This window comes from Neolamprologus multifasciatus, chromosome 3 (assembly GCF_963576455.1).
Source record: "Neolamprologus multifasciatus chromosome 3, fNeoMul1.2, whole genome shotgun sequence".
Lineage (NCBI taxonomy): Eukaryota > Metazoa > Chordata > Actinopteri > Cichliformes > Cichlidae > Neolamprologus > Neolamprologus multifasciatus.
Genome location: NC_140441.1, coordinates 7,120,383 through 7,146,640, shown reverse-complemented (window position 1 = coordinate 7,146,640; position 26,258 = coordinate 7,120,383). Strand labels below are relative to the sequence as shown.

Sequence of the window (26,258 nt, the reverse complement as noted above, 5' to 3'; positions counted from 1 at the left end):
AGAAATAAACTGTGTTGAAATATAAATGCAGGGAAACATCCATTAATCACAGGTGAGCCGTTTGTTTCTGACTCACATTAAATGAGGCTTCAGGTGTAAATACCTCAGAAGTGTTTGTGAGTTCAGTAGAACCAGACCCAGTCAACCATCATGGCATCCACAGCACTACACAATGCAACAGAAAGGCCTTCATCATCTGCTGAACCACCTCTGAACCACGACGCTCTCCCTGCATCTAAAAGCTGTTAGTCAGGATGAGATGCTGCTGTGATCGCTCACAATTTACCTGTGAGATCTTTGTAAATATTGTCTTTGTTTCTGAAGGAAACACCTTTAGTCTGTTTGTATTTGGAGTGCAGATCTGGGCGTCCATCACTTTAACCTGCACACGTTTAGTTATTGAGTGTAGTTGATGTTTGGCAGCATTTTATAAGTGACAGTTCATGAACGGTGAAGGAACAGAGGACGCCTGACCATCCTACCTGTGTCAGTAAGAAGACTTTAATCTTCTGCAAAATACAGTAAATAAAGACCAATGTTGAGCAATTAATTATATAGTTACTTCTTCAAAAAAGTAGCTGAGCTTGGCAAACAACAAAGTCTTTTGCAGCTATTTTTTTTAAATGCAGCCAAAGCGTTTTTTTAAACAAACATTTCAAACTATTTACAGAACAATCAGCTGTTCTGCATCAAATCTGATGCCACACAAATTATTTGTGCCACTCCAGAAAATAATTTCTGTCCATTATGAGATAAAGGAGAACAACAGCCTGATACCTGCAGGCCTGACAACAGGAGATGTATCACTGCTGTAACACCTGTAACAATCAGCAGTCGCCTCATTGTTCTGACACACACAACAAAATTATTGACTACACAAGATTTGCACTAAACGTCTCAAATCTCTCACATCTCAAAACACCGCCGTCACTCCTAAAACCTCCCCCCATTTCTTAACAGCTAGATGCCATGTTGCCATATCATTTTTTGATTGGTCGACATGGTACTTTTTTCAACCAATAGGAAAGGGTGGGGTTTTTGGTTTTTTGGTTTTGTTTTTGCTCACAGGCTTTCGAGCGTTTTCCTTATAAAATGCAGTTTTTACCGTTTCTTCCCGCAGTAAATATAAACAATGATAGTATTCAGGAAGGAAACCAAACGTTGCAGAACTTCTCCTTGATGTAATCCAATATACGCTCAGAGGTCTTATTCTGAGTATTCACGGCAGCCGTAAGCTTCTCCAAGATCTTAACCATGCTGCACTCAGTGAGCCCATTCTGAGAAGTCGCGCCTCGTTCCATCGTTTCAATCCCAGCGGGCAGCCTTGGGGGAGTTTGAAAGTTCCACTTTCCTAATTCTCCGATAAGTCAGGGCCAAGCCAGCTCCAATCAGCAAGAACCCTGTTATCATGGTTCCGAATAGGTAGATATCTTCAGCGTCCTTGATCGACAGTCCCGCCAGGCACACGATCCTCCATGTCTGCCACCCGTCCATCATGTATCCGGCAGAGAAAGTCCCTCCAGGGCACTCGGGCTCTCCCGAGCCCGGACTTCTCGTTGAGAAAAGGGTGTCAATAGCATTCAGAGACCAGTTCAGTCATCAGCCAGGGTTTCAGGTTAACTCATTGTAAAACCTGGCCCCACCCTATCATGTGATTTCCTGAGGTCAGATGGCCCAGGATGTGAGTGGGCATTAAGGCGTCTGGGAAGGGATCTCAAAACTGGATTATAGATGGCAGACAGTTGGTGTCGTAAACCACCGCCTCTGTACAAAGATGGTCGCGCACAGTGGATGTAAATGGCTTCTTTCACTCCTCTTTCAAACCATCTGTCCTCTCTGTCCAAAATGTGAACATTGGCATCCTCGAAAGAGTTTCCTTTGTTCTTTAGATGCAGATGAACTGCTGAGTCTTGTCCTGTGGAGGTGGCTCTTCTATGTTGTGCCATGCGCTTGTGAAGTGGCTGTTTGGTCTCTCCAATGTAGAGGTCTGGGCATTCCTCGCTGCGCTGTACGGCATACACCACATTGTTAAGTCTGTGTTTTGGCGTTTTGTCTTTCGGGTAAACCACTTTCTGTCTGAGTGTGTTGCTGGGTCTGAAGTACACCGGGATGTCATGCTTGGAGAAAACCCTCCTGAGTTTCTCTGATACACCGGCTACATAGGGGATGACAATGTTGTTGCATCTGTCTTTCTCATCCTCCCTCGCTGGTGTCTGATCTTCTTTTCTGTGCATCTTTGCTGACTTTATAAACATCCATTTAGGATAGCCGCACGTTTTGAGTGCTTCCTTTACATGTGTGTGTTCCTTCTTTTTTCCTTCAGGCTTAGAGGGAACATGTTCTGCCCGGTGGTGTAGGGTCCTAATTACCCCAAGTTTGTGTTCCAGAGGGTGATGGGAGTCAAAGAGGAGGTACTGGTCCATGTGTGGGGGCTTCCAGTAAACTTCAATGTTGAGGTTGCCATTCTCTTCAATGTGCACAGCGCAGTCCAGGAAAGGCAAACAGTTGTCCTTTGTGTCTTCCCTAGTGAACTTGAGGTTTTTAACCATGGCGTTAATGTGCGCTTTGAAGGATTCCACTTCTTGTCTTTTGATTTTGTCCCAGGTGTCGTCTACATATCTGTACCAGTGGTTGGGTACTCTCTCTTTAAAAGAGAGAGCCTTTCTTTCCACTTCCTCCATGTAAAGGTTGGCTACAATAGGTGACACGGGGGAGCCCATGGCACAGCCATGTTTTTGTCTGTAGAGACCCTCGTTGTATTTGAAATATGTAGTGGTGAGGCAGAGGTCTAACAGTGTGCAAATCTCATCAGGTGTGAAGTTGGTCCTGTCTTCCAAGGAGCTGTCTTCTTGTAGTCATTTTCTGACAGTCTCCACTGCCTCCGTTGTGGTTATGCAAGTGAAGAGGGAGACTACATCAAAGGACACCATGGTTTCATCTGGATCCAGGGTAAGTTTCTGGACCTTGTTGGTGAAGTCGGTGGAGTTCTTGATGTGATGTGGGGTGTTCCCCATATGACACATTACTAAGTATTATTAAGTCTGTAATTAGGCGCCATAATTATTACTTCACAGAGCTTTTGTTCAATCGCGGAACGCTCTCTGTTGAGGAGGAAAGCATGAATTTGTTTGTATACGGAGGTATCCATTGTTTAAATGTCCCGGTGTTCGAAAAGGAGGCAGAGTGGTTGAGAAATGCTAGGAGCTAACTGGGCGCTAACCGCATCATTCAAATATATTGAATGCCGCAATGTTGGCAAAGAGAAGAAGTGACGTGAGATTTGCGCATGCGGGGTACCAATCGGGATTCCGGTACGGATCGGGTAGCAACACTTGGTACAGCTAAATATCCCAGAATGCATTTCATCCAAAACCCAAACGGTGGAAGAGTGCGGCTAAAAACTTTTAAATATTACTGTGAGTCACAAAATAGACTTTTAAGTCATTTTCAAGGAAGAATGTAGCTGTGTAAGCTTCAAATATCTGCTCGATTTATCAAGATATCATATATTTCCAAATGTGCTCTGAAGTTTTCTGAGACGTCTTTTACCCACCAGCTCCATTGCAGATTGGGAGGTCAATGATGATTAGACCTGGCGAGAACAGCGGACTCCCAACACATCAATTTCAATCCCCCCCCCCCCCCCCCCCCCCCGGGATCTTTCACTACTTAGGTTAGACATGATAAATAATTCTCTTAGTTAATGTTTGGTTTATTTCAGTGTTTTATTTGTTCCTGAGTAAATCGGTTTGGCTGAGATATATTTCAGTCCAGGAGGAAACTGTCAGAGTAAATTGTTACATGTTGTCATTCTTGTACTCAAATTTGTAATATATTTTATTTTTGCTTCTAAAATTAAACACAACGTGCTCATACAGATTCAATTTTGAACAATTACTACAGTTGGCATTCGTGAACTTATAAGCATGAAGAAAAGAAAAAGAAGGAGAGAGAAAAAAAATTATAACAATATTAACTAAATAAAAAATAAAATAAGAACATTCACGCGGAGTGTGAGGCATGAGTTATGATCAATTAGTTTTTAAGAATTCTAGAAATGGCTGCCAAATCATACAAAAACTACAAAAACTCACCAGTTTCCCTTTTCTGTTCCTCTTTCTGTCTGTTCCACCCCGGCCACAGACACCATCTCATTAAGCCACCTTTTAAAACACGGGTCCGAAGAACCGTACGTTTCCTTGCATACCCATTGTAATTATCTGTTTTTGTGAAGAGGAAAAGGATTTGATTGATGCAAATGATCCAAGTATAGCCAATGTACCATAAAGTGCTGCTTTTTTCCTAAATTGGTTTGAAAACCACGGAAAAATCTGGCTCCAAAAAGGTTTCAAGACAGTGCAATGCCAAAATAGACGTGCGAGGGAACCTTCACTGACATTACATCTAAGGGGGATGCAGAATTATAAATCTGGTTAAGTTTAAGTTTAGAAAAATGTAATCTGTGAATGACTTACATATAGCAACAAACACTGTAAGTAAATGTGTCCTGGAGTTTATGCAGGTGCTGCTGCTGTAAGTAAGCCTAACAGCTTCCAGATCACTTATTTTGGAAAGATGGTAAGAAGGGCATTACTGCTCATTTCTCCCAGATCTTGGAATACAATGCCTTTGTCCCATGAAACCACTTCACAGTACAAGGAGTCCGCTAAAACATATAAATGAAGAGTGATCCTGGAAGAAATGGGGCACACACTAGTGACCTCAACAATTGCAAGACAGCCTTTTTCCCCAATGCTCAGATGGGGGAATCAAAAGGAAGTTTCATGAAAACATTAGGACTTTATCACCGTTTTATGTGAAAAGTTACTGGTAATATGCAAAATGCACTGCTGTAACTGGAGCCTCGTCGTCTCGTCTCTATATACTGGACTGTATGTAGCGGAGACGACAATAAAGTTTACTTTGACTTCAGCAGTGAGCAGGCACACCGAGGGCTCTCGCGCTAACTTTTCGTGTATAGAATTTCGAAAACATCGGTGCAAATTATAAGTCTGTATCATGATGTCTGGTGTTTTTGTGTTTGTTGGTTTGTTTTTATTTTGTTTTATTTTGCGAGTTGGTTATTAGATGCTGCTCCAGCCAGCCAGAGAATCCCCCGCTGCCCCGCCCTCTACTTCCTGTACCGCAAGCAGCAGGCGCACCTCGCAAACAGAGGGCGCCCTTACTCCCAGCAAATGGGCGATAGAAAACTGAGTGCCTCTGCCATTCCCAATATGCGCTGGCTGTTGTCGGGGGACCATGAGTACGAGCAATTTTTATTTATTTTTTTGCCGATGCCCGTGATGCCGCCCCCCACCACAATGCCGCCCCGGGCAACCGCCCATGTCGCCCGTATCTAAAACCGCTACTGCATCCAGAGGAAATATCTGGCTGTGCATCATGTTTGGTTGTTGAGATTTTTACAGTAACCTCAGTTTTCTGTGAATTCCTTTCTTTTCTTTTGGACGTTCCCTTTACTGGTCTCCATAGTGACTCGTCAGCCTCCATCCCTGCATCCTCCTCCTTTTAACCAACCCTCTGTTGTATTTCTCTTTTCCTCCTGCCTGCAGCTCCATCTTCACCACCCTTTGTCCAGGATATCCACTCTCCCTCCTCTGCACACGTCCAAACCATCATAACCTTTCCTCTCTAACTAAAGTCATCCAGGCTTTTACATCTTTAAGATGTGGCTGTAGTTTAGCTAGCTTGATGTTTTTCTATTAGTATGTTGACATGGGTGGACAGTTCCAACCTGCACTGAACTCTGTTGTAATTGTGATGGTTTTATAATTTAATTTTCTTAAATTTCACACATGGCATCACATCTGAGTAGTGATTACCTGCCTCGTCCATCTTTGTCACAGCTGCAAAATGAAATTACCATGACAACATCTCAGTACAGCCAGATAAACACCTGATACAGGGGCTTCATTTAAGAGGTAACAAAGTACAGGTTAGGTGTCAAAGGTTACTTATTAAAAACTAAAATGTGTTTTCAACCCCACTGTTGTGCAGTTTTCTCTCAGTGGGAAAAGTAAAGAATGCAATGATCTGCACATCTCATAAGTTTACTTACAGTTAAACATGTAAAACATATCAAATCTTTAAACTGAGATTCCTTTTGTGTTTCATATAATAATTCAGCTTATTTTGAATTGATGGTACCAACATGTCGGGAGCTGTGGTTCCAACATCCAGGCAGGAAGTGGTCTAAAAAGGGCAAGCAGCATAATAAGTAAATAAACAGACCTTTTGTGAATCACTAAAACATGTATGAAGGGCCATGTGGGCGTATGTGCTGCCCTCTAGCTGCCGAGACTATTTCAGAGCCGCCACCTTTGGCGTTATTAATTTGCAGTTCTTTTCTACTTTGTAATTCGTTTTCTCTTTATCGGTAAACTGACACAGCACTTGACTCTGTAATTCTTACCTGGATGATAACTGGAACCTGTACGACTTAATAAGAAGAGGTGGACGTCCACTTAGTGTGACACTTTTTACTGTGGAAACAAAAACAAACAAGAATAAAGAAATAAAAGTTAATAAACACTGAATCTGAACTCTTCATGTGATGTCAGGCTCTCTGAAAACACTGAACATAAAATGTGAAAAATATAACGATGTTTATTCCTTCTTATTTAAACTTCCAGACTTTTGTGTGACCTGCATGAAACCTCAGTTCACAAAATCACCAACAGGGGGCAACGATGAGCTGACCTCATGGGCCAAAAGGTCACATTGATTATGAAATCGCTCCAATGCAACATTTTTCCATCTGTTCAGATGCAAAATAACTTGTCAGTGTTGTGTAACGATTCTTCATCCCCAGCAGACGAGAGAAACGCTGTAACAAGAAGGTTTTACCGTCTGTGTCAGTTTCACTTCCTCCTTCCTGTGACGGTGTGAGGCCTGCATCAGCACCACACTGCAGCAGCAATGACTGATAACACAAACACTCAGACAAACATCCTCAGCAGCCTGATAACACAATGTGAAACTACCCACAACTGTGAAACAATCAGTTGTTCTTCCTTATTATTTCATAAAACCACAGAAAGATTATGAAACAACCTCCGTCTGAGGAGTGACACACCGAGACCCGAAACATCAGAGCTGTGAAATGTAGAGAAAGGGAATTCCCGACATACACTGAAGGAGTTAAATCTGTAGATGGTGCAGGAGGAGGAGAAGCTGGAGATGACTGATATGTAGCTGACACCGCGATGAAACAGACCTCCTGTGATACTGTGGAGAAAGACTACGAGCAGCAGCTGTGAGGAGCGTCACCTGCAGGTGTAGATGAGCTGATCTCAGTGCTGACACACTGTATGTTACTGTGTGGGAACGATTGTAGTCAGTTCTCTGTGTGTGCTGACCTCTTCATGGTCTGATAGAGGCCAGGGTACGTAACTGGTTCCTGACCAGCTTCAGCTGTGTCCACCAACAAAATATGTTAGTACAATATTTGAGCGTTGATGGCCCAGTGCTCCTCTGCAGACTCAGACACACATTTTCTACACTTATAAAACACGTCAAACAGAAAGAATAAAAAGCAAACAGCACTCAAAGGTCAAATATATTTAAACCAAGAGTTTAATACACAAAATCTGATGACCGTGACAACAAAATATGAAAGATTTTGTTGTCATTGTACCAATGTCAATATCTTGGGGTCATTCTAGACCCAACCTTATCCTTCAAGAGTCACATAAATAAAGTGTCCCAGGTACTTAAATTTAATAATCGAAATTTTAATCATATACGTTATGCTGCCCTCACGACACGTGACCATGTGAAGCTAGACAGCTAGCGAACAAAATAGACGAGATCTTCCACACAAGGCTTGCTTTTCTTGCTTTTAATGAAGATCCTTTGAAGCCTTATCCTCTCTCAAGGCTTCTCCTTGCTATTTCTTATTTGTAACTGAAACATACAGAAAGTGAAAATAAACTGCTAGCTAATACACATCTTAATGACAAACTTAAAGATTAGCCTAGCTTAACACGTGCGTTACATTAGCATCACAGTTCACTCCAGGTAAACACATATAAAAGTTGTTTCTGAACACATTAATACTCACAAAGACGAACGTTTCCCAAGGTACAAGCGTGTAGGGCACTTTTAGCGTGTACATGAACTCGTTCACTCTTTTAATACTGCCGAAGCACTTTTACAGCATCAACGGAGAAAATACCTCAAAGATAGGTTAATGATCAGAGCGCTCCCTCGCTCCCATTCCCACACATACAATACAAAGATCGCTTGTGATAACGATTTCTCACTCTGAGCAAATTTCGAACCCACACATTTTAACTGTTTTTAGCATGAATTACTTATAATATTTCTTAACTCTGAACTTATTTATCACTTTGCTTATGTAACTTAATCAGACTATGCACTAACTACTGACTTCTGACCAAAAGGCATAACATACGTAATAATTTAAATATGAATGTTGCAAAAACTCATTTTTACTCAATGATCATCTCTCATATCGACTATTGTTTAACGTCCGGGTCACTTGCTTGTCCAAAAACACTTAAAACTATTGAAAACATTTATAAAAGAAGTTTAAAACTACTTGACAAAAAAACCCGACTTCCCACCACCACTGTCATGTGTTAAAAAAACATAAATTACTGAACTTCAATAACTTAGTGACATTTAAAAGAGTGTGTTTAATATATAAAGTCTAACACTCCCTTACTCCACCACCACTAAAGCAATTTGTTTAAGGCACAGGTTAAAAACTGGTTATGGACAAATCAAGTGTGTGATCATGTATCAGTTGTATAGTTTTAATGTTTTATTTGGGAATAGAATAGTGTGTATGTGTGAGTTTGGTGATGGAGTTTTTATTATGAATGAATTATGAATTATTATGTCTATTTTTTATGTTTTATAGACAAAAGATGGAAATTAGCCCTTGGCTATAACCTGGTATGTTTATATTCATGTATTTTTTTTTTACATTTATGTTCATTAACATGCACTGTCCTAAATAAATTAAAATAAAATAACAATGTTAGTATTTAAAGTCCAACATCTCCCTCTAGTGGTCATATATAAACCATGTGTGAGGATGGTGTTCATTATATTCCAGCTACCACAGGTTAACAGGCAGGATAAACTCTGCACGTCTCCTATCAGTCTTGTGTCTAACACAGACACACAAACATTCACATCTACGACCAACTTAGACTCACAGGTTAATCTAACTGCCTGACTGTGGGCTGTGGGAGAAGCAGAGTGCCCAGAAACAACCATGCAGACCCCACACAGAAAGATGGAGGCTGGATTCAAACCCAGCACCTTCTTCCAGTCAGACAACAGCATCACCATGCTGCCCCAGGGGGACGTCCACTAAATGGTTATACTGGTTATAGTTTGTTTCATTAACTAAGCTGCAACACTGACAGCAGACTGAAGTAGAGTCGACGTTTTAAATGATATTTTTGTGAATGAAGTCATAAATGTCAGGATGTGCTTTATCGATTATCACAGAGAAACTCAAATATCATGTAATCATCTCAGTTAACCTCAAATTATGTCAAAACAACATTGCTGGTTTCTTAACTTCTGAAAGCACAAAAGGTTTTATGTGTTTCTGTGTGTTACCCTTAAAAAAAACAACTTAATTTTAAATGTTTTGCAACAAAAGAGGAACTGCAGAGTGTCTAAGTTCATATTCTGTAATAAATTTATCACATGAATCATTAAGAGGTTAGAAATCCACCAATAACTCTGTACAAATAGAGGAAGAAACAGACTCAGAGGAAGAGGGCGGGCTTTACTTGGTGTCAGTGAGAGAAATGAAAAAAAGCTCAAATGAGTGAGAAGGACGATGAAGGAAACATCTGTGCTGTGTCTGCTCTGTAAGTAGAATCTCTGTGTTTGTTTGAATTCTTGTACTTTGACTGTCTGCTCTCCTGATAACTGATGATGGAGGAGAAGACATGAAAAACAAATCAGGCTGAATTCAAGTTCAAACACCACGAGGACCAACTGCAGGTCTGAAGTTTCACAGAGTTACTGATGAATTTATGAGTGAAAAGATGAAATAAAATGTTGGTGTTTGTGTGAACAGAGCAGAGGACAGACCTTAGTTTAGTGCTAGTCTTTTGTATTTACTAATACATACAGTTACGTATTATTATAACATAACTGTATGTGATTCCTTGTGTAACAGTAACGACATTAGAGCATGAAATATGAAATGATGTGATCAGTTTTATTTTAGATATTTTATATTAGTTTTATTTCATTATTATCAAATATTACAAAGTTGTTCTTTATGTTCAATTAAATCAACCTGAGTGTCATTTCTCTTTAGTTCTGATCTCACTGCTGAGCTGCACAACAAACCAAGGTCAGTAACCTTCTTCTGTCACAGTTTAAACCTGAGAAATGCTCACTGATATGACCTGATTGGGTTCATGTTTCACAATGTAAAGTCAACAGATCATCAGTTTTTCATTTTAACCCTCACAGCTCGTCTGACTGTGAGTCCCAGCAGCTCTCAGTTCTTTGAAGATGAATCTGTGTCTCTGAGCTGTGAGGAGGATGACAGCTCTGCTGGATGGACTCTGAGGAGAAACACAAGCAAACAACAGAGGACTCAGTGTGGAAGAGATTGGGGAAAATCAGCTGGTTCAACTAATTCTTCCTGTAACATCACTATAATGGCAACTCATGACAGTGGAGTTTACTGGTGTGAGTCCAGAGAGGGTCCCATCAGTAACATGGTTAACCTGACAGTCACTGGTAAGCTGAGTGTGTGGAGTTAGTGTTGATGAAGCTGTGTGTAAATGGATGAAATGCTGTAGTTTGTCTCTGTGTTGAGGTGGATCAGTGATCCTGCAGAGTCCTGTCCTCCCTGTGATGGAGGGAGATGACGTCACTCTGCTCTGTAAAACAAAGACCACTCCCTCCAACCTCCCAGCTGCTTTCTATAAAGATGGCTCCCTCATCAGGAAGCAGCCTACAGGTCACATGACCATCCAGCATGTTTCCAGGTCTGATGAAGGCCTCTACAAGTGTGACATCAGCGGTCATGGAGAGTCTAATTCAAGCTGGATCACTGTCACAGGTGACACACTCACCTGTCTGTGTTTCTGCAGCTTTCAACATTCACAATAAACTAATGATTACATGTTGTATGTTTAAGGGAAACCTACAACCACATCTCCATCTACTCCCACACCTGTATCTACATCCACCTCTATCCTTACATCAGCCCCTGCCCCGCATCTTGTTCTTCCTGTATTAATCTCTGTTGGATCAGTCTGTGTTGTGGTTCTACTGGTGTTACTGGTTCTGCTGGTGAGAAAACATAATCACAGAAAACCTGAAGGTGAGTCTCAGACTTCCTGATCTTTCATGTGTGGAGTTTGATTTGTTGAACAATTTAAACATTATTATGATTTCAGTGTTTATTTTATCTGTCTGTGACAAAAACATTTGCATTCATATGATAAATTATATTACTGTTACATTTCAGCAGATCAAGACAAAGCTGCAGGAGAAGACGTCACATACAGTGACGTCAAAATATCCCATGGTCGACAGCAGCCTGTGAAACACAGCAGAGGTAATGTTCGGGGAAATTTTGGCGGGAAATACAAAAATCTCGATGTTTACGATAAGGGAGATGTGCCAGTTTTATACCACTACAGCATTTCCAAATATATAAAGCAAATCTTTGAAAAGCATGTAGAGTTCACTTAATGTGACAGGAACAGTCGCCTCAGGTAAAGACTTTCAGTAACAGATGATCCTCTACAGGAGAATACGGAAATCTATGACACAGTTCAGTAACATGGAGATTGTTTGAGAAACAAGCATCAGCTGAAATAGGAAACAAATGACTTGTTACTTTTGTAAAGATTTACATGAGGGCACTTATCATTTTTCTTGGCATCCTGTGTCCTTGTAGCTTATGTGATAGACTGTATACCAAAGATGGACAAGGCTCTATGACATCATCCACCAGTTTCTGAAAGTCTGCAGCATTTTCAAGCCTTAACCCTTTAAAACCGGTCGGAGCGGGCACGCTCCGTTTTGTGCAACTACTTTTAAATCCTTGTAGCTCTGCAACCACGTGAGCTAGCGCAATATTTTTTTTTGCATATGAAACCGGAGGAGTTGTACTTACATCTTATGCCATCAGCTTGTCCTCGGTCACAGTTTCCTTCCACTATAGCTTTGCAAAAACTGCATAAAAAGCACTTGCAGCAACAAAAACATAATATTCCAGAAACAGGCTTTGCCGATCCGATCAGCTGTTCGTAACACTTCCTACGTTACAATAGACGTCAGCGTGAACTTTCGCATGTCCGCCACATTTTTGCGGAAATGTAGTTTTTTACCATCAGGGCCTTATGAGCCTATACTGGTGTTTTTAAAAGTTATGTTTGACTTTATGACTTTCTGTGTTGTTTCTGGGATGCTTAGGACTCATATTGCACTGCTGGAAATAGTTTATTTTGATGCATATGCTGCTTTTTTGCAAATTTGCATTATAATATTTATTTTCGTTTTTCCTGCAGTATATAAAAATTGGTGTATTTCAAAAATAAAACTATGAAGACACTTAAAATAAATTTCCTGTGGTGGGAAACTATTTTGTGCAACTTTTTTGTATTTACAGTTTTGAGGGATAAGCCTCTTAAATTTCTCTAACTAAAAAACAAAAACGATTTTCAATTTTTTTGTAGTTTATTGCACTTTCTTGCAATTTATGTAATTTCTATGCACTTAATGCAGACATATTATTAAAATTTGGGCTATAATGGTTGTATTGATGTATAGCAACTTGAAATGCTCCCAGAAATGGCTCCACAGCATGTAAAAATATAATAGAAGCTCTGGCGGACTTGGTTGTATGGTAGGTCTTAAAGAGTTAAAGTAAATGTTTCTAACACGTTAGTTTTATTTAGACTAATGTGACTCTGTTTTTATGAGAAGGAGAAGTGCGAAGTTATCAATGCCAATGCTAGCTAGCTTATATAGCTACATCCACAGACAGCATGGGGTAGATAACTGGGCACATGTTTAGTAGAAGCGTGACCTGCTGGAGGGAAAGGGGTTTAAGCAGCTTTGATCAGATTTGATTGGCTCCAGAGTGGTTAGATTTGGGCTAATGTTTCAGGAACGTAGAATCGAGGGCACATAAGAAACTGGAAGCATGTGACAGTGTGCATTTTGAGCCCTGGATCATGAGGAGCTTCCTCTTTTCAAGTGGTTAAGACTGTGCGTTAGTCTAACGTTGTGCGTTTATGATAGATCGCGAGAACATTATGAAGCATGTTAGGCATATAGCTCACCTTCATAATTTACACATTTAATGATAAAGATTGTTCAATTATTCAAATGACTTTTTCATAGGTAGTTAATTCATAGGTAGTATGCAACACCATCTTAGTTAAATATATCTGTATGTAAAGTTTCACACCATACTAAGTGAGAATTGTTCTTTGCATGCTGGACGGTCTGTTGTCTGTGGTTAGCTGAAGCTAACAGCTCCGCAGTTGTTCAGCATCCTGTTTGTGACATAAAGAAAACACTTCAGCAGCAGGTGTTTCAACACAGGGCTGTTAGTTTAAACTTCTTTAAACACGAAAAACATTTATGTGATAACATTTTAAATTCCATTAATGTCAGTATCTTTGTTTAGGCTCTGAATCTACCTTTTATGAAGGTAATAATTTGTTAGTTGTGTGATATCATGGCATGTTTATCTGATCAGTGGTCACTCAGTTCCTTGAGTACATTTTATTTGTCACAGAAGCAGTCACCTTATCAGTGATTCTATCTTCTGCTTGTGTTTTATTGTGCAGAGAGAGACTCTGCTACAGTCTACTCAGAAACGAGAATTGAAGACGTCAGTTATGGAGAAATCGTCATCAAAGAGAAGAAGAAAAAGTCAAAGACCAAAGGTAGAGCTGCTCCTCTTTTTCTCCATCTGGGTTCGTTTCTACATCCAATCACTGAGCTAAATGCTAACATATGAATGCTAACACTTTAATAGTTCATAAAATTTGAACTTCACATGTTCACCATCTTAGCAGCACGCTCATATTTAGTAATTACCAACCATCGTGAACACGAGAAACAAACAACATACTGCTGCATTTAAACAGTGAGCTAAATTAGGTCTTTCTGATAGTACGTACATGTGCATGTTTCCTGATTGGCTTCCTACAGTCATGTGATGATGAACATTTTCTCAGAACCCTCAGCTGTTTCGTGAAAAACTAAGTATATCTCATTTATTTATCTTCTTTTCTTCATCTTCTTCTTATCTATGTGACTTTCACAGTCTTGGCCCACTTTTCTTTGCATCATTGAATCAGGTCTTTGAGGTTTGTGAGCATTTGTGATGCACAGCTTTCTTAATAACAGTCTCCTAAGCAGTCCAATCAGACTGAGGTCTGGGCTCTAACTGCAGTGTTGCAGCTTTGTTTTTTGGGTTCACATTAAACTCTAGATTCTGTGCTTCAGAACAGGCCCAAATCCTCACACCTCCACCACCATGCTGACAGTCGGTATGTGGCGTCAGTGTTGATGTGCAGTGTTTGGTTTTCCCTCAAATGTTGTCTTGTGCATTATGGACAAACATTTACACTTTGGTCTCATCTGTGGTTCCAGAAGTCTTGATTTTTGATTTCTTGGTTTGTTCAGATGCGAAAAATCCCAAAACAAAACATAAAGAGATATGACGTTTTCCCCTGGGAAGTCTTTTTTTATTTGAATTGTTTTAATTTTACCATAATGAACTTTAACATTTAGCATGTAAAACCTGTCTGAGGTGTAGCTGTTGGATGTTTTGCAGTTTGCTGGGATGTTGACTGCTGGAAAAACTGCAGTAAACACTTGCTGATGATCAGTTAATTAAGTGCATTTGATTAGTGTTTGGCTGCTTACCTTAGAAATTCCTGTGGACACAATGAGGTTGTACTTAAACTTGTTATGTGACTGAATCCAAACAGTGGCTCGATTATTTACAGGAGCTTTATGAGGGAGGAATAAATCAGCAGCAGTTATATCCTGCAGTTCACATACGTTAAGCTCTGTCACTGTAAGACTAAATGAGGATTTTGTGTGAAGAAAGAATAAAAAATAAACATGTAACTTTTATTACCCTGGAAAATCTTGTCTGTCAATATTATCTGACATAACTCACCTTCATGACACTAAAACAAATCTGGCATTAAGCTCAGCTCACTGTGGCAGTCTCTCTTCACAACAGCCGCTTTAACTTGTGGCGTCAGCCCCCAAACAGTCACTGTAAGTTGTAATTTTGCTGCCAAACAATCCTAAACAGCTGCCGCTGGTCATGTCATTACCCCAAAAAAGGCACATCAGATTGGGCAGGTAGTAACATCGGAGGATGTCAGCAGGGTTGATGCTACGATTTGAGCTAATTGTCTCTCCTTCTACAGCCACAAGCTGTGATCTGGATACAAGATGCAGAGCTGCCCGTGCTCGCTCTTAGACATAGGGCGAGGAGCTCAGTTATTCAGTGGGGGTTCAGTGCTCCTACTGGTTCAAGCATCTGAAAAGGACGTCCCTCGGCTGGGTTGTGAACATCATGGTGTCCCACTCAGAGGAGCTGGAGCATGTAGCGTCTCTGCTTAAGCAACTGAAATTGTATGGATACATTTTTAGTCTATAAATGTCATACTTTTACTTTTTTAATGTTTTTTTTTATTAATTCCTGTTAACAATAACCTTAGAGAAAGGCCAAAGATAACAATGTATTATTGGCTCTTTCAACACTTCCTGACAGCACGACTGTCTGTGGTGGCTCATTGGTTCCAACTGAATACATGAAATGTTAAAACACTACAAATCTAACCTTCAAACTTCCTCTGTGTTGCTTCACTCAGAGAAACAGGAAACGCAGCAGATTAATCCACACTGCGGGATGGTGTGTGTGTAAGCATGTTGTAATGATGATGAACAGACAGGTCATCCAGCTCAATAGTTCTGCTTTCTGATGTGATTTTAGCACAAATATGGCACATCTGACATCTTCTTTGAGCGACATGTGTCTCTCAGCGTCTGCCTCAGCTCAGCCACAGGCGCCCTGTGAATTTACCAGATGCCTTTTGTGCAGTAACATTTGGGCCACTTCTCTACCACAGAACATCGGTCATGCTGTAATTGAGCAATACATGCCAAAAGCAGCCCACATTAGGCCCAGATGTGCCTTGGTACACACACAAGATAGAGAAGCAACATCCTGTGGTTGAAACCAGTTAGTCTGAAGCAGGTGAGATTTCTATCTGCTATGTGCTCTGGCTTGGATAGTAATAGTGTTCATGTTGTGAGAATGTAGCTTGTGGTGAAGTGTGTCATTTAGCATTGAAGAAGCAGCAGCTTGGTGGATGTCACCTTTCTTTTTCACACAAAACATCTCACAGGTCTATCCAGTCATTCATTGGCTCAGAGCAGAGAGGTGTTAAGAGCTGTGAGGTGCTGCTGCAGTGTATGAAGTACGTGTACTTTCTACATGATGCAACATTACAAATACAATTTTGACATATTTTTCGTGACCTAACAGTTATTCCCAGTAATCATATCAAAAGCAGTTCTGGAATCAGTTTTGGAAAAAACTAAGCAGGTCGGATCAACGAGGCCCAGAGATAAAGCTCCTCGTTATGTTTAACCTTGAACAGAGTAGATTTACGTCCTCTTGCAGTCACTATTATGACTCACTTTCGGGCTTTGGTCAGAATTGTAACTGATATCAAACTTCTCATCTTTCTCTGAAAGCAACGTTTTAATAAAGACATGTGAGCAGCATATGAGGTCAGTTATAGATGACAAACCTTTCTCTTGTTGGTCAACACCATAATCCAGACATCCCCACCACCAAACTGGACCATCTCTACCCCCAACTGTCACTCAGCAACAGATCCCCACAGCGCTGCCTTCTCTACACCCTGTACGACTATGACTGTACACCAACTCACTCAACCAACATCACTGTCAAGTATGATGAAGATAAAACCGCACACAGGAGGTAGTGAACATCTCCTGGTGGTTCTCATAAATTAAGTGTCTGTGAAGGTTCTCAGTCATCCAGGTCATCGTAGTCAAAGGAGCTTGCAAAGAAAAGCGTCTGGACTTCTTTAAGTTACTTGAAGACGTTTCACCTCTCATCCGAGAAGCTTCTTCAGTTCTAAGGTCAAATGGTGGAGAGTCCCAGATATAAACCTAGTGGGAGTGTCCCCCCACAGAAGGACAAAAGGACCCCCTGATGATCCTCTAATCGCCTGAGCCAAGGTGTGAAACTGGGTGTGGGTCCCAATCAGCCAGAGTTTCGGATGAGCTCATTGTGAAACCTGGCCCCACCTTATCATGCGAATTCCTGAGGTCAGATGGCCCAGGATGTGAGTGGGCGTCTCATAAATTAACTTCAAGCTGAATTCCCTTAAACACCCTGTCTAAGGGTAAAGAAGGCCCAGCATTTCCTCCGTGTCCTGGCGAAGAATAACCAGAAGCTGCTGCTGGCCTTCTACCGCTCCTCAGTGGAGAGAACATGTTTGCTGGGGTGTTGTTTGAACACAGGCAGCTGTGCACTTACTGGACACTCAACTGTAGCTCTCGTGCTGACACAGTGAACGTTACCATTCAACAAGCATCAGACGACAGCTGTGCTTCATTTAGCTACATTAAAGCTCTACACAGTACAGAAACTTCCCCACTCAAGCTGACAAATAATGTTAAAAGCTGAAATGGGAGAAAAAGCAACTGTAATTCTTCAAGTTCATCAATCAATCAAAGTAAAACATGGACTGGCATCAGTGAGTTTTGGGGGTATTTTTTTTCTTTCCTTTTAAGAAGAAACTTTTTGGTCACCATGGATTACTTCTCTTTATCTACAGCTCACACTGTCTGTGGTGCACCCAAGGTTCAACCTTAGGTCCTATTTTTCTTTCTATTTAAGTTCTTCCATTTAAAATAAAAACCCACAACATCTCCTTTATTGTTACACCAGAGCCATACAGATGTCACTTCCCAAAAGACCCAGCAGCTGTTTTAAATGATCTCAGTCACGTGACTGTAAATGTTGTCATAAAGCTGGCATCAGCTTAAAACTACAGCGAGGCCGACTGAATCAGCTAAAAATATTTTCTCATTTTGTGTGATTCCCTTACTTAATCTGTATCAGTATGATCAGACGTCTGTGGCTGTTGTAGAGTTGGGTCATACCAGTCAGAAGGTCAGCAGATCAACCCATGACTTCTCCCTGAAACATCAATCGGAGTGTGACAGAGTGTGTGAATGCCAGAATGCTTAGGCATAGATAAAAGTACTGTATGCATGTAACCGGGTAAATCAGAGTTGGACAAAGAAGTCAAACTAACAACTGAACAAATATCTGAACATACCTGTAGAGTCCTAGTTATTATTAGACCATTCAGGCCTGTGGTACAGCAAAAGTTTTCAGTGTTAACACAATTGTACAAGTGTAACCATGCTCTCTGGTCTTTCTGGGCTATGGGTGTGTGGTGGGCTTTCTCTTAAAATGATCTTTTATTTAAAACAAACAAACAAAAACACCAACAGGATACGTTACACTCCATAAAACAGTCCCTCTGTAAACACTAGGTAGGAACAAAAATGACCTCCTACAAGATGCCGTGTATGAAGTAGTTAAATATGTAAAACTTATAACATAATACAGCAAAATCTAAAATGCAATGTAAATTTATATTATAATCAACACAAAGTAAATATGAGGAAAAAATAAATGCATGTGCCATAACCAACGCTGCACGATCACAGCAGTAAGTTTTCTGTCTGAGACACGAGTTATTCCCATCATAAAAACAGAAGACAGATAAAGTTAAAAAAAGAAACAAAAAAATGGTTTCGGGATGGTTTCTTGTGAGGAAGGACGTAGTGTCTTTAGAAAATCTTGCTGACTCTTGCGATGCAGACAGGCAGCAGACTTTAGAGGTGGTTCCTGTTTTTACGTCTCACACCTCCGCCCATCTGTCAGGGTGGAAAAAAAGAGAAGTTGGAATCAACAAGTGTTTGACTTTTTAATGTGGCTCTTTGTTAATTTCATGGGTGATTCAAGTAACAGTTAAAGTGTGGGCAGCATGGAAACTGTGATTTGTATCTGAAGTAGTTCCTAGGAGCTTCTCGAGCAGTCCTTTAATACGATTCATTAACTTATCTTTTTTTTAATTTGCATGTCAAACCACAGCAGAAACTTCCTCCTGTAGCCTGAGGCCAGCTGCAGTGCAGTCTGCTTTGGGTTGGCTAACAGCAGAGTGTTGCAATAAGATGTTTGCTTCATGCGCTGTGGGGAAAGTGTGGCAGTTTGCAGTAAAAGAGCACGGCGGTTTTGTGGATGTCACCTTTGTTTTTCACATAAACACCTCACGCTTCTATCCAGTCACTCATTGGCTTACAGCAGAGGTGTGAAGAGGAGAAAAGATGTGAAAACCCCTTTGGAGTTTAAAAAATACTCATCACTTGTATCACTTGTATTCTTCATGATGCAACATAACAAATAAAGTGTTTTGTAGTAGCTGTGGTGTTGCAGTTGTTGTACTTGCAGTAATTTAAATGTGTTTTATTTTACAGAGAGCGACAGCATGGCGGTCTACTCCTCAGTGAAAACTAAAGACCTCAGTTATGAACAAGTAGCCATCAGCCCAAAGAGGACGAGAGGTACAGCTGCTCTTTATCTCTCACTTTAAACAGAGCAAAGCTAGCAGTGTCATGCTAAGCTAAGCTAACCATGTTCTCACTCAAACTCAGGATATCAACCTTCGCATTTTGAAAGACGCAGGAACCAAACAACTTCCTCCTCCTCTTAGTGTGATTCATAAGCATACTACACTGATAACAAGTTTTCAAATGACTAAACCAGGGTGTTTTTAGACAGAAGACGAACCAATCAGCTCAAGGCCCAACGTAAGATAAAGAAGGATTTTTCTTTTTTGAGAACGAGTTTCAATTTCAAGTGCTGCACCAATTTGAGCTAAATTTAAGAAAACTGACTAAATAAACAGCCAAAATCAACCCGCACAACAAGGAAATATCTCAGTAGTCACATTTTAGTGAAGGGCAGGGGTTAATGTGTGATTTGGCAGGTGGGGAAACCTTAAGATTGGCTGTAGTGGCGCAGCACATAGTAATGTATCATGTGGTAGACTTCACTGTGGGTACAGGCTGTGACTGATATTCACTGATCGTTGTGAACTGAGCCAGCTGATTTAAACACGTAAAAGCAGATGTTTCATGAGCTTTCATGAATTTTAAACCCCTGATAATAGACAGCTAATTTCAACGGTAGAATTTACTGAGTGAACATCATCACCTTGAATTTAGATCGATGCCTACTGCCTTTGCTGCAACCTACATGAACACCACAGCCTGCTGTGTACAGGGCAGCATAGAGTATATATGGATACTTAAGTCTGTTTTGCAGGATATTTCATGAAAAACATAAATCAACAACACATCTAGTTACCAGTGGACCATCCTGGTACATTGTCGACAACATTTAGCCTCAGCTTTTAGTGTCAAACTGCTAATTTTGTCACCACAGACCTACAGACTAAATAGGGACGTTGATCATTTGACGCTTAAAGTTTGTTTCAGTCGGTAAAAAAGTTAAAGCAGGGTAAAACAGTAAAAAAAAAAACCAGCGATGCCTCAGATGATGGTGTGGAAACTATTTCTGTGTTTCATGTGAGGATTACACCGTTTCCCCTGAAAATCTTGCTGAGTTGCAAACAGGCGGCAGACTCTGGTTCCTGTTTTTAAGCGTCGCTGCTCCTCCTGTCTGATAAAATCTGTCAGTTTATATTTAAATGTCATTCAGTGAAGCTGATGAGCTCATTACTGATCATTAATCATGTTTCCTGTTGTTTCAACTGTTTGTGTTCAGACTTTAAACCAGAGTCAGACGTCGTCTACTCTTCACTGAAGTAGTCCACCAGTCCAACCACTGATGTCCAGCTGCTGGTCTCTAACTGGTCCCCCCAGCACCTCAGACCAGAGGACATCCACATGTTACAGATTTTATTAAATATATTTTATGTCTTAATCTCCTGTTGTTGGACCCGTGATTCATAATTTGCATTTTGATGCAAAATCAGCAATGTGAAATATTTATATAAATAATGTAAAATAGGGATATTTCTATGTAACATTAAAAACTTCCAGATGTTTTGTGGTATTTATTTGCATTTGTCCTGCTCCTGTTCCCACGCAGCGTGGGGTCGGGGGTATCTCTGTGGCATTGATTAAATTTTGCTCTCTCATGCTCCTCGTGTGGTTCTGTGGGTTTCAAACATGGGGGGAGATGGAAAACTTGATTTGCTCCGCTTTTGTTGTGGCTTACCAATACATGCCCGGCTTCAGTGCAGAAAACAAAACAAAAAGATGTATATTAAACCACAGCCACAGACTCAAAGCAGCAGGTACTGCAAACTGCACAGAGCAGCGTCAGCATGCTTGATGGAGGAAGAAGTTTACTGCTGTAGGCATCCAGAAACCACCTGCACAGCGGCTGCCATGGAAACACTTTTACATTTACATCAATATGGTTTCTGGCAGCAGTTTCTCTCAGTTTTCTCTCAAACATGAACATGTTTTGGGGTTCAACAATATAACAAACCTGACTAGTTAGTTTTCATTATAGATCGCATTTTACAGTTATTACAGTTTTATTTATTTATTATTATTGTCACACTCAGTATTTTAGGATAAAACATGAAGCTGAAACATTTTGGTGTCTAATAAAATACACACTTATGACCACGTGACTCTGACTGGCTCCTGAACCAGCACAGAGCTCAAACAGTTACCTCTCAGTGAAGCTAAAAAACAGGCAAATTTAACGTCTTCTGCCCTCTACTGGTTAAACCTGGTGTTACAACAGGGCGGTTGCTTTAAAAATGACAGCACTTTAACCTCTACTAGAAGATGTCACATTTTAAATCCGTTATCTTATACTTTCAAATTAGGTACAACACATAGATAGAAAAAAATCAATGACAGTAAAATCATCACCAGTGTGTGGATAGCAAATTTCCCACATGTGGGACTAGTAAAGGTTTATCTAATCTAATCTAATCAGGAGGTTAGAGTCACAAACAGGTGAGATTTTACTGTTTATCTCACCTGGTCTTGGAATAACTGGGAGTTGGTGGAATAAAGCCCGTCTGTCCCTGATCAGCCTGCTGCACATCATTCTTTTGACTTTTCTTTATAATAGAGTAGAATCTGCACATTTTTTCGCCATCTGACTGTACAATGTAAATAGATCTAAATCTAAAGATATGAAAAGGATCACAGATATGTACACATCCAGGTCTTTAAGACATCCTTGTAACTAACTGATTAGCATCGTCTGGCTTCATCGATAAAGATAACTGGGTATCTCCATTGCAATGAAAATAGGTTTTCAATGCCTAAAGGAAAGTGTGTATAACATAAAGCATATTGGCTGGAGCACAAAACCCTGTAATTAATTAGTTACTAGTTACTTCTTCAAAAAAGTAACTAACTGAGTTAGTCATTGGGTTAAAATATTCTTAAAGCAACTAATTACTAAGAAAAGTAACTATTGCGTTTGTTTAACCCTCCGATGTCCAGGGTATTGGCTGTTTTTGACTACTTTTGATATTACCGCTACATTACCCCTTTAAAAACTTGCCCCATTTAGGTGTCATTCTTTTCAGCACAACCTCACATGTCTGAATTTACTGTTATTTTTCTAATTTGACATACTGTATTAAATTAAAACTGCATTGCTCGCGTGCTGGTTTGGCCTATCAACACAATTTAAAACTTGGTGTGTAGTTTGAAGTCAACACTTTTAACACAAAATTGGAGACTCAGGGTTGTCTTGGGTTGATGTAGCATCTTGTTGCTATGCCATCTTAAATTGGTCATGTGATTGGTTTACCATGGCTACTATATTCCTCAGCCAATCAGCAGCACTCATGTGCACTCGCATTACTTTTAACGCCGTTATTCCCATCACCCTCTGACTACAGAGGGTAACAGTGAGCAGTGGTGCACAGGAGCAACTAGAACATAGGTGTCAAACTCCTGCCCACGGGCCAAATTTGGCCTAATTACATTTGGCCCGCGAAGCCATATAAAATTACTGACTACGATGACCTGGATGACTGAGAACCTATAAAGTGCTCTGTTGGGAAACAAGCTCCAGCTCTGCGTTCGGGGGAAAAAAACGCGACAATCGCGGCTAAAACACTATTAAAAGTGTAGTTGGTGACAGAAAAACGGGGTATTTTAAAACTACACCACCACCATTGCTGCCTGTGATTTGCATTCTGGGATACCTGGCTGCCCCAAGTCCACACAAGCAATCGATTATCTAGGATCGACCTGTTTTGACTTACTTTGCACGGCAACCAATCAAAAGGTAGAGAAGCTGCATGGGCAGCGTTAACCCCACCCACTTAGTTTGATCGGTGAGGCTGACAGATAAAATTATTTCAAGGATGAAGGGGACAAAAGTGCCAAAATGAATTAAATAAATAAATCATTAAATAATTAATTAAAACTGTCAATAATTATTTTAATATGTCATTAATTAATTACATGTGTCATAAATATGTATGTAATTAATTATTTCTGATTTTAATTAATTATTGCCACATTTAATGAATTATTTAATGTATTTAAGGTGTATTTAATTAATTCATTATGGCAGTCCTGGCGTTCCATAGACTTTAGTCTCATGAACAACATCAGCTAATTGTTATTTACTAGCTAATCTTAAATGACTGTTCAGTGCAGAAATGAAGCCCAACAATCATGTTTTACAGTCCTGTGGTCTCAGCCTCAGATACTCAACTAATCAAAGTGATGTCATAAGACAGCCACAGGGCCAGGACTGCCATAATGAATTAAATAAATACATAAATAAACTTAAATAATTAAGTAAATGTGTCAATTTATTAAAATTGGAAATAATTGAATGAATAATTTATTGACATTTTAAATGAAATGAATGGGCATTTCATTAATTATTGTAATGTTTATTTATTTAATTAATTAATTCCAATTTTAATTAATTTATGTAACATTTAATTAATTATTTAATGGTGGATTAAATTAATTGCTTTTGGTACTCCTGGCCCGCCTCACTACGGCCCCTAGAAGACTGTGGTTACTGGTGTCTCTAGCTTCACATGTCGCAGATCAGAATCACTGCTTTGATTCCCGGTGGGTGTGCTGCTGAGTGGTGAACAACTGTTAGACACATGAACGGGTTGGTTGTGTACCGGGGGATTCTGGACTACGCTTCCTCCTCATGTTCCCGGCTGTCAGGGACAATCTGCCAGAGGTAACGCTACCTTCGGCTGCACAGCCACAGTTTTTTGTGAAGCCAAGTGTTCAGTACAGAGCTACAAATAGGCTAGATTTATTAAAAGTGTCTTTATTGCTAAAGAGGCCGAGGAGTAACTAAACATCCGAAACACTGAGCAGGAAAGTGCAGGAGGGACAGGTGCAGAGGCCATGCAAACCCATATGGAAAAGAAAACTTATAAAAGATTTGCATCAGATGTGGCCTACTTCATATAGTGAATCATATAAGGCTTACATGATTTACTCATGAAAGTGGCCACTTTCTCATTACTTTCATATATTGTTTTAGTAAGTATCCAAAACATTCAAGTTTCATTATATAATTTTTCAAGAGATCTTTTATCTGTTTTCACTCTTGTATGCTTTTCATACAAGTTTCACACAAGACAGATACAAACTTTATCAGATTTATATATAAAGATTTATATATCCTGTTTTATGGCCTCTATCAACCCTCATCACCTCATTTCATGCATTCTTCCTGTGGGGGGATACTTATGACTCCTCTATTGTCCTTTCGTCTCTGCAGAAAACCTTTTTTGGAAAGGGTATTGGATTCAATTCTTTTACTGCTGTTATAACCCCACCTGTTGAGTCACTTCAGCAGTCTTGTTCATGATGCAAATGACAACAACAATGACACAAAGGAAGACTCTCTTCAGAGTGTCAAAGTATGCATAGCACAGTGACACAGCATTAGGTGATGTTCATAGGAAATTGCTGTCAGTCATTCCCCGTCACCACCATAGCTTCTGGTTTCTGTTCACAGAATCATGATGCCATCCTTGAACTTCCTCTCTGCACGGTCGATTGGAGCTTGGAACGCTCCCCTCATCCTTCAGATCTCCATCTGTTGTCCACAATCTCCTCGTGATTACCTCTGGAAAGCCCCGTGGCACAGCTCTCCATCCAATGCAGCTTTATGGTCATTGCTGTGGTTCCAGAATCTTCTCATGATGACCAGTAGGTCCCCAAACAGCATGACCTTTGACCTCAACCCCTGCCTGGGCTGTCAGCTATGGTCCCTACTTCTCGCTGGGTCTCTGAAGATTTCTCAGGAGATTCCACCCTTGGGATCATTTCTTCCAGCAATGCTCTGCTGCACCTGTATCTCCTTACTAGAGGAAAAACTTCTATTTGGAAAACATGTCAACCATCATCAAACCAAATTTTCCTTTCAGTTCAGTGAACTTCACTTATCAAAAAAATATAATTATTTATTATTTATTAATTATATTATTCGTTTATCATGTTTTCACTTTCACTTATAGGCCATCAAAGTGTTTCTTATCTTTACCCAAATGATTGGAGCAGAACTTAAAATCTATAAGCTGTAAAAACTTTATATTTGAAGACTGAAAGAGACCCAGGAAGTGGTCACAGGACGAGGGTGACAGACTGTCTGAAGTAGTTAGAACAAGACAAGGTTGTTGGACCAGGTGTGCTTGCTTTTGAAACTGTGTCTTAATTCCACCTGTTTCACATACAAGGGTCAGTTCTACAGGCAGGAACATGGGTGTGCCGTGGGCTCCCCAGTTTCACCCATTGTGGGCAACTTGTATATGGAAGACGTGGAAAAGAGGGCTTTGCTATCCTACCCTGAAACACCACCAAGTCATTGGTTCAGGTATGTGGATGACACCTGGGTGAACACACAAACCTCCATCTCTGGTTTCTTTGACTGGAGGTTGTTGATGATTTGATGCTTTCACAACACTGTATGTGATGTCACTGGTGATGTCATCTTCTCCATCTGCTGAAATGAGTTAAAGTAAACACTTTTATGATTTAAGAATCTAAATGGACCAAATTATGATGACAGAATGGAAACAAAATACCACAATGAATAAGAATGAATATGTACAAACCTTCAAGTTTCC

The 26,258-nt window shown here is 40.2% G+C and overlaps 1 protein-coding gene and 1 pseudogene across 2 annotated transcripts; one reads left to right on the top strand and one right to left on the bottom strand.

Moving 5' to 3' along the window:
- Window positions 1-32: 32 nt before the first annotated feature.
- Window positions 33-8,897, bottom strand: LOC146521327 (uncharacterized; annotated as a pseudogene). Its single transcript, XR_014873322.1, has 3 exons — window positions 8,081-8,897; window positions 6,431-6,500; window positions 33-6,210 (listed from the first exon to the last, which is right to left on the bottom strand). The product of XR_014873322.1 is annotated as an uncharacterized LOC146521327 (transcript).
- A 368-nt stretch (window positions 8,898-9,265) lies between these two features.
- LOC146521326 (uncharacterized) lies at window positions 9,266-22,060 on the top strand. Its single transcript, XM_085147041.1, has 9 exons — window positions 9,266-9,358; window positions 10,255-10,369; window positions 10,492-10,764; window positions 10,844-11,089; window positions 11,168-11,353; window positions 11,501-11,590; window positions 13,839-13,937; window positions 19,609-19,695; window positions 20,921-22,060. Exons 1-9 carry the CDS (start codon window positions 9,266-9,268, stop codon window positions 20,962-20,964), a joined length of 1,233 nt encoding a protein of 410 aa, XP_085003167.1. The 3' UTR covers window positions 20,965-22,060.
- The last annotated feature ends 4,198 nt before the right edge of the window (window positions 22,061-26,258 follow it).

Bases quoted from the DNA above. Each gene is read 5' to 3' on its own strand.
- LOC146521326 (XM_085147041.1), top strand. From the start codon at position 9,266: ATGCAGACCCCACACAGAAAGATGGAGGCTGGATTCAAACCCAGCACC. The intron at 10,765-10,843 runs GTAAGCTGAGTG...CTCTGTGTTGAG, and splicing joins GGTTAACCTGACAGTCACTG to GTGGATCAGTGATCCTGCAG. The intron at 11,591-13,838 runs GTAATGTTCGGG...TTTATTGTGCAG, and splicing joins GCCTGTGAAACACAGCAGAG to AGAGAGACTCTGCTACAGTC.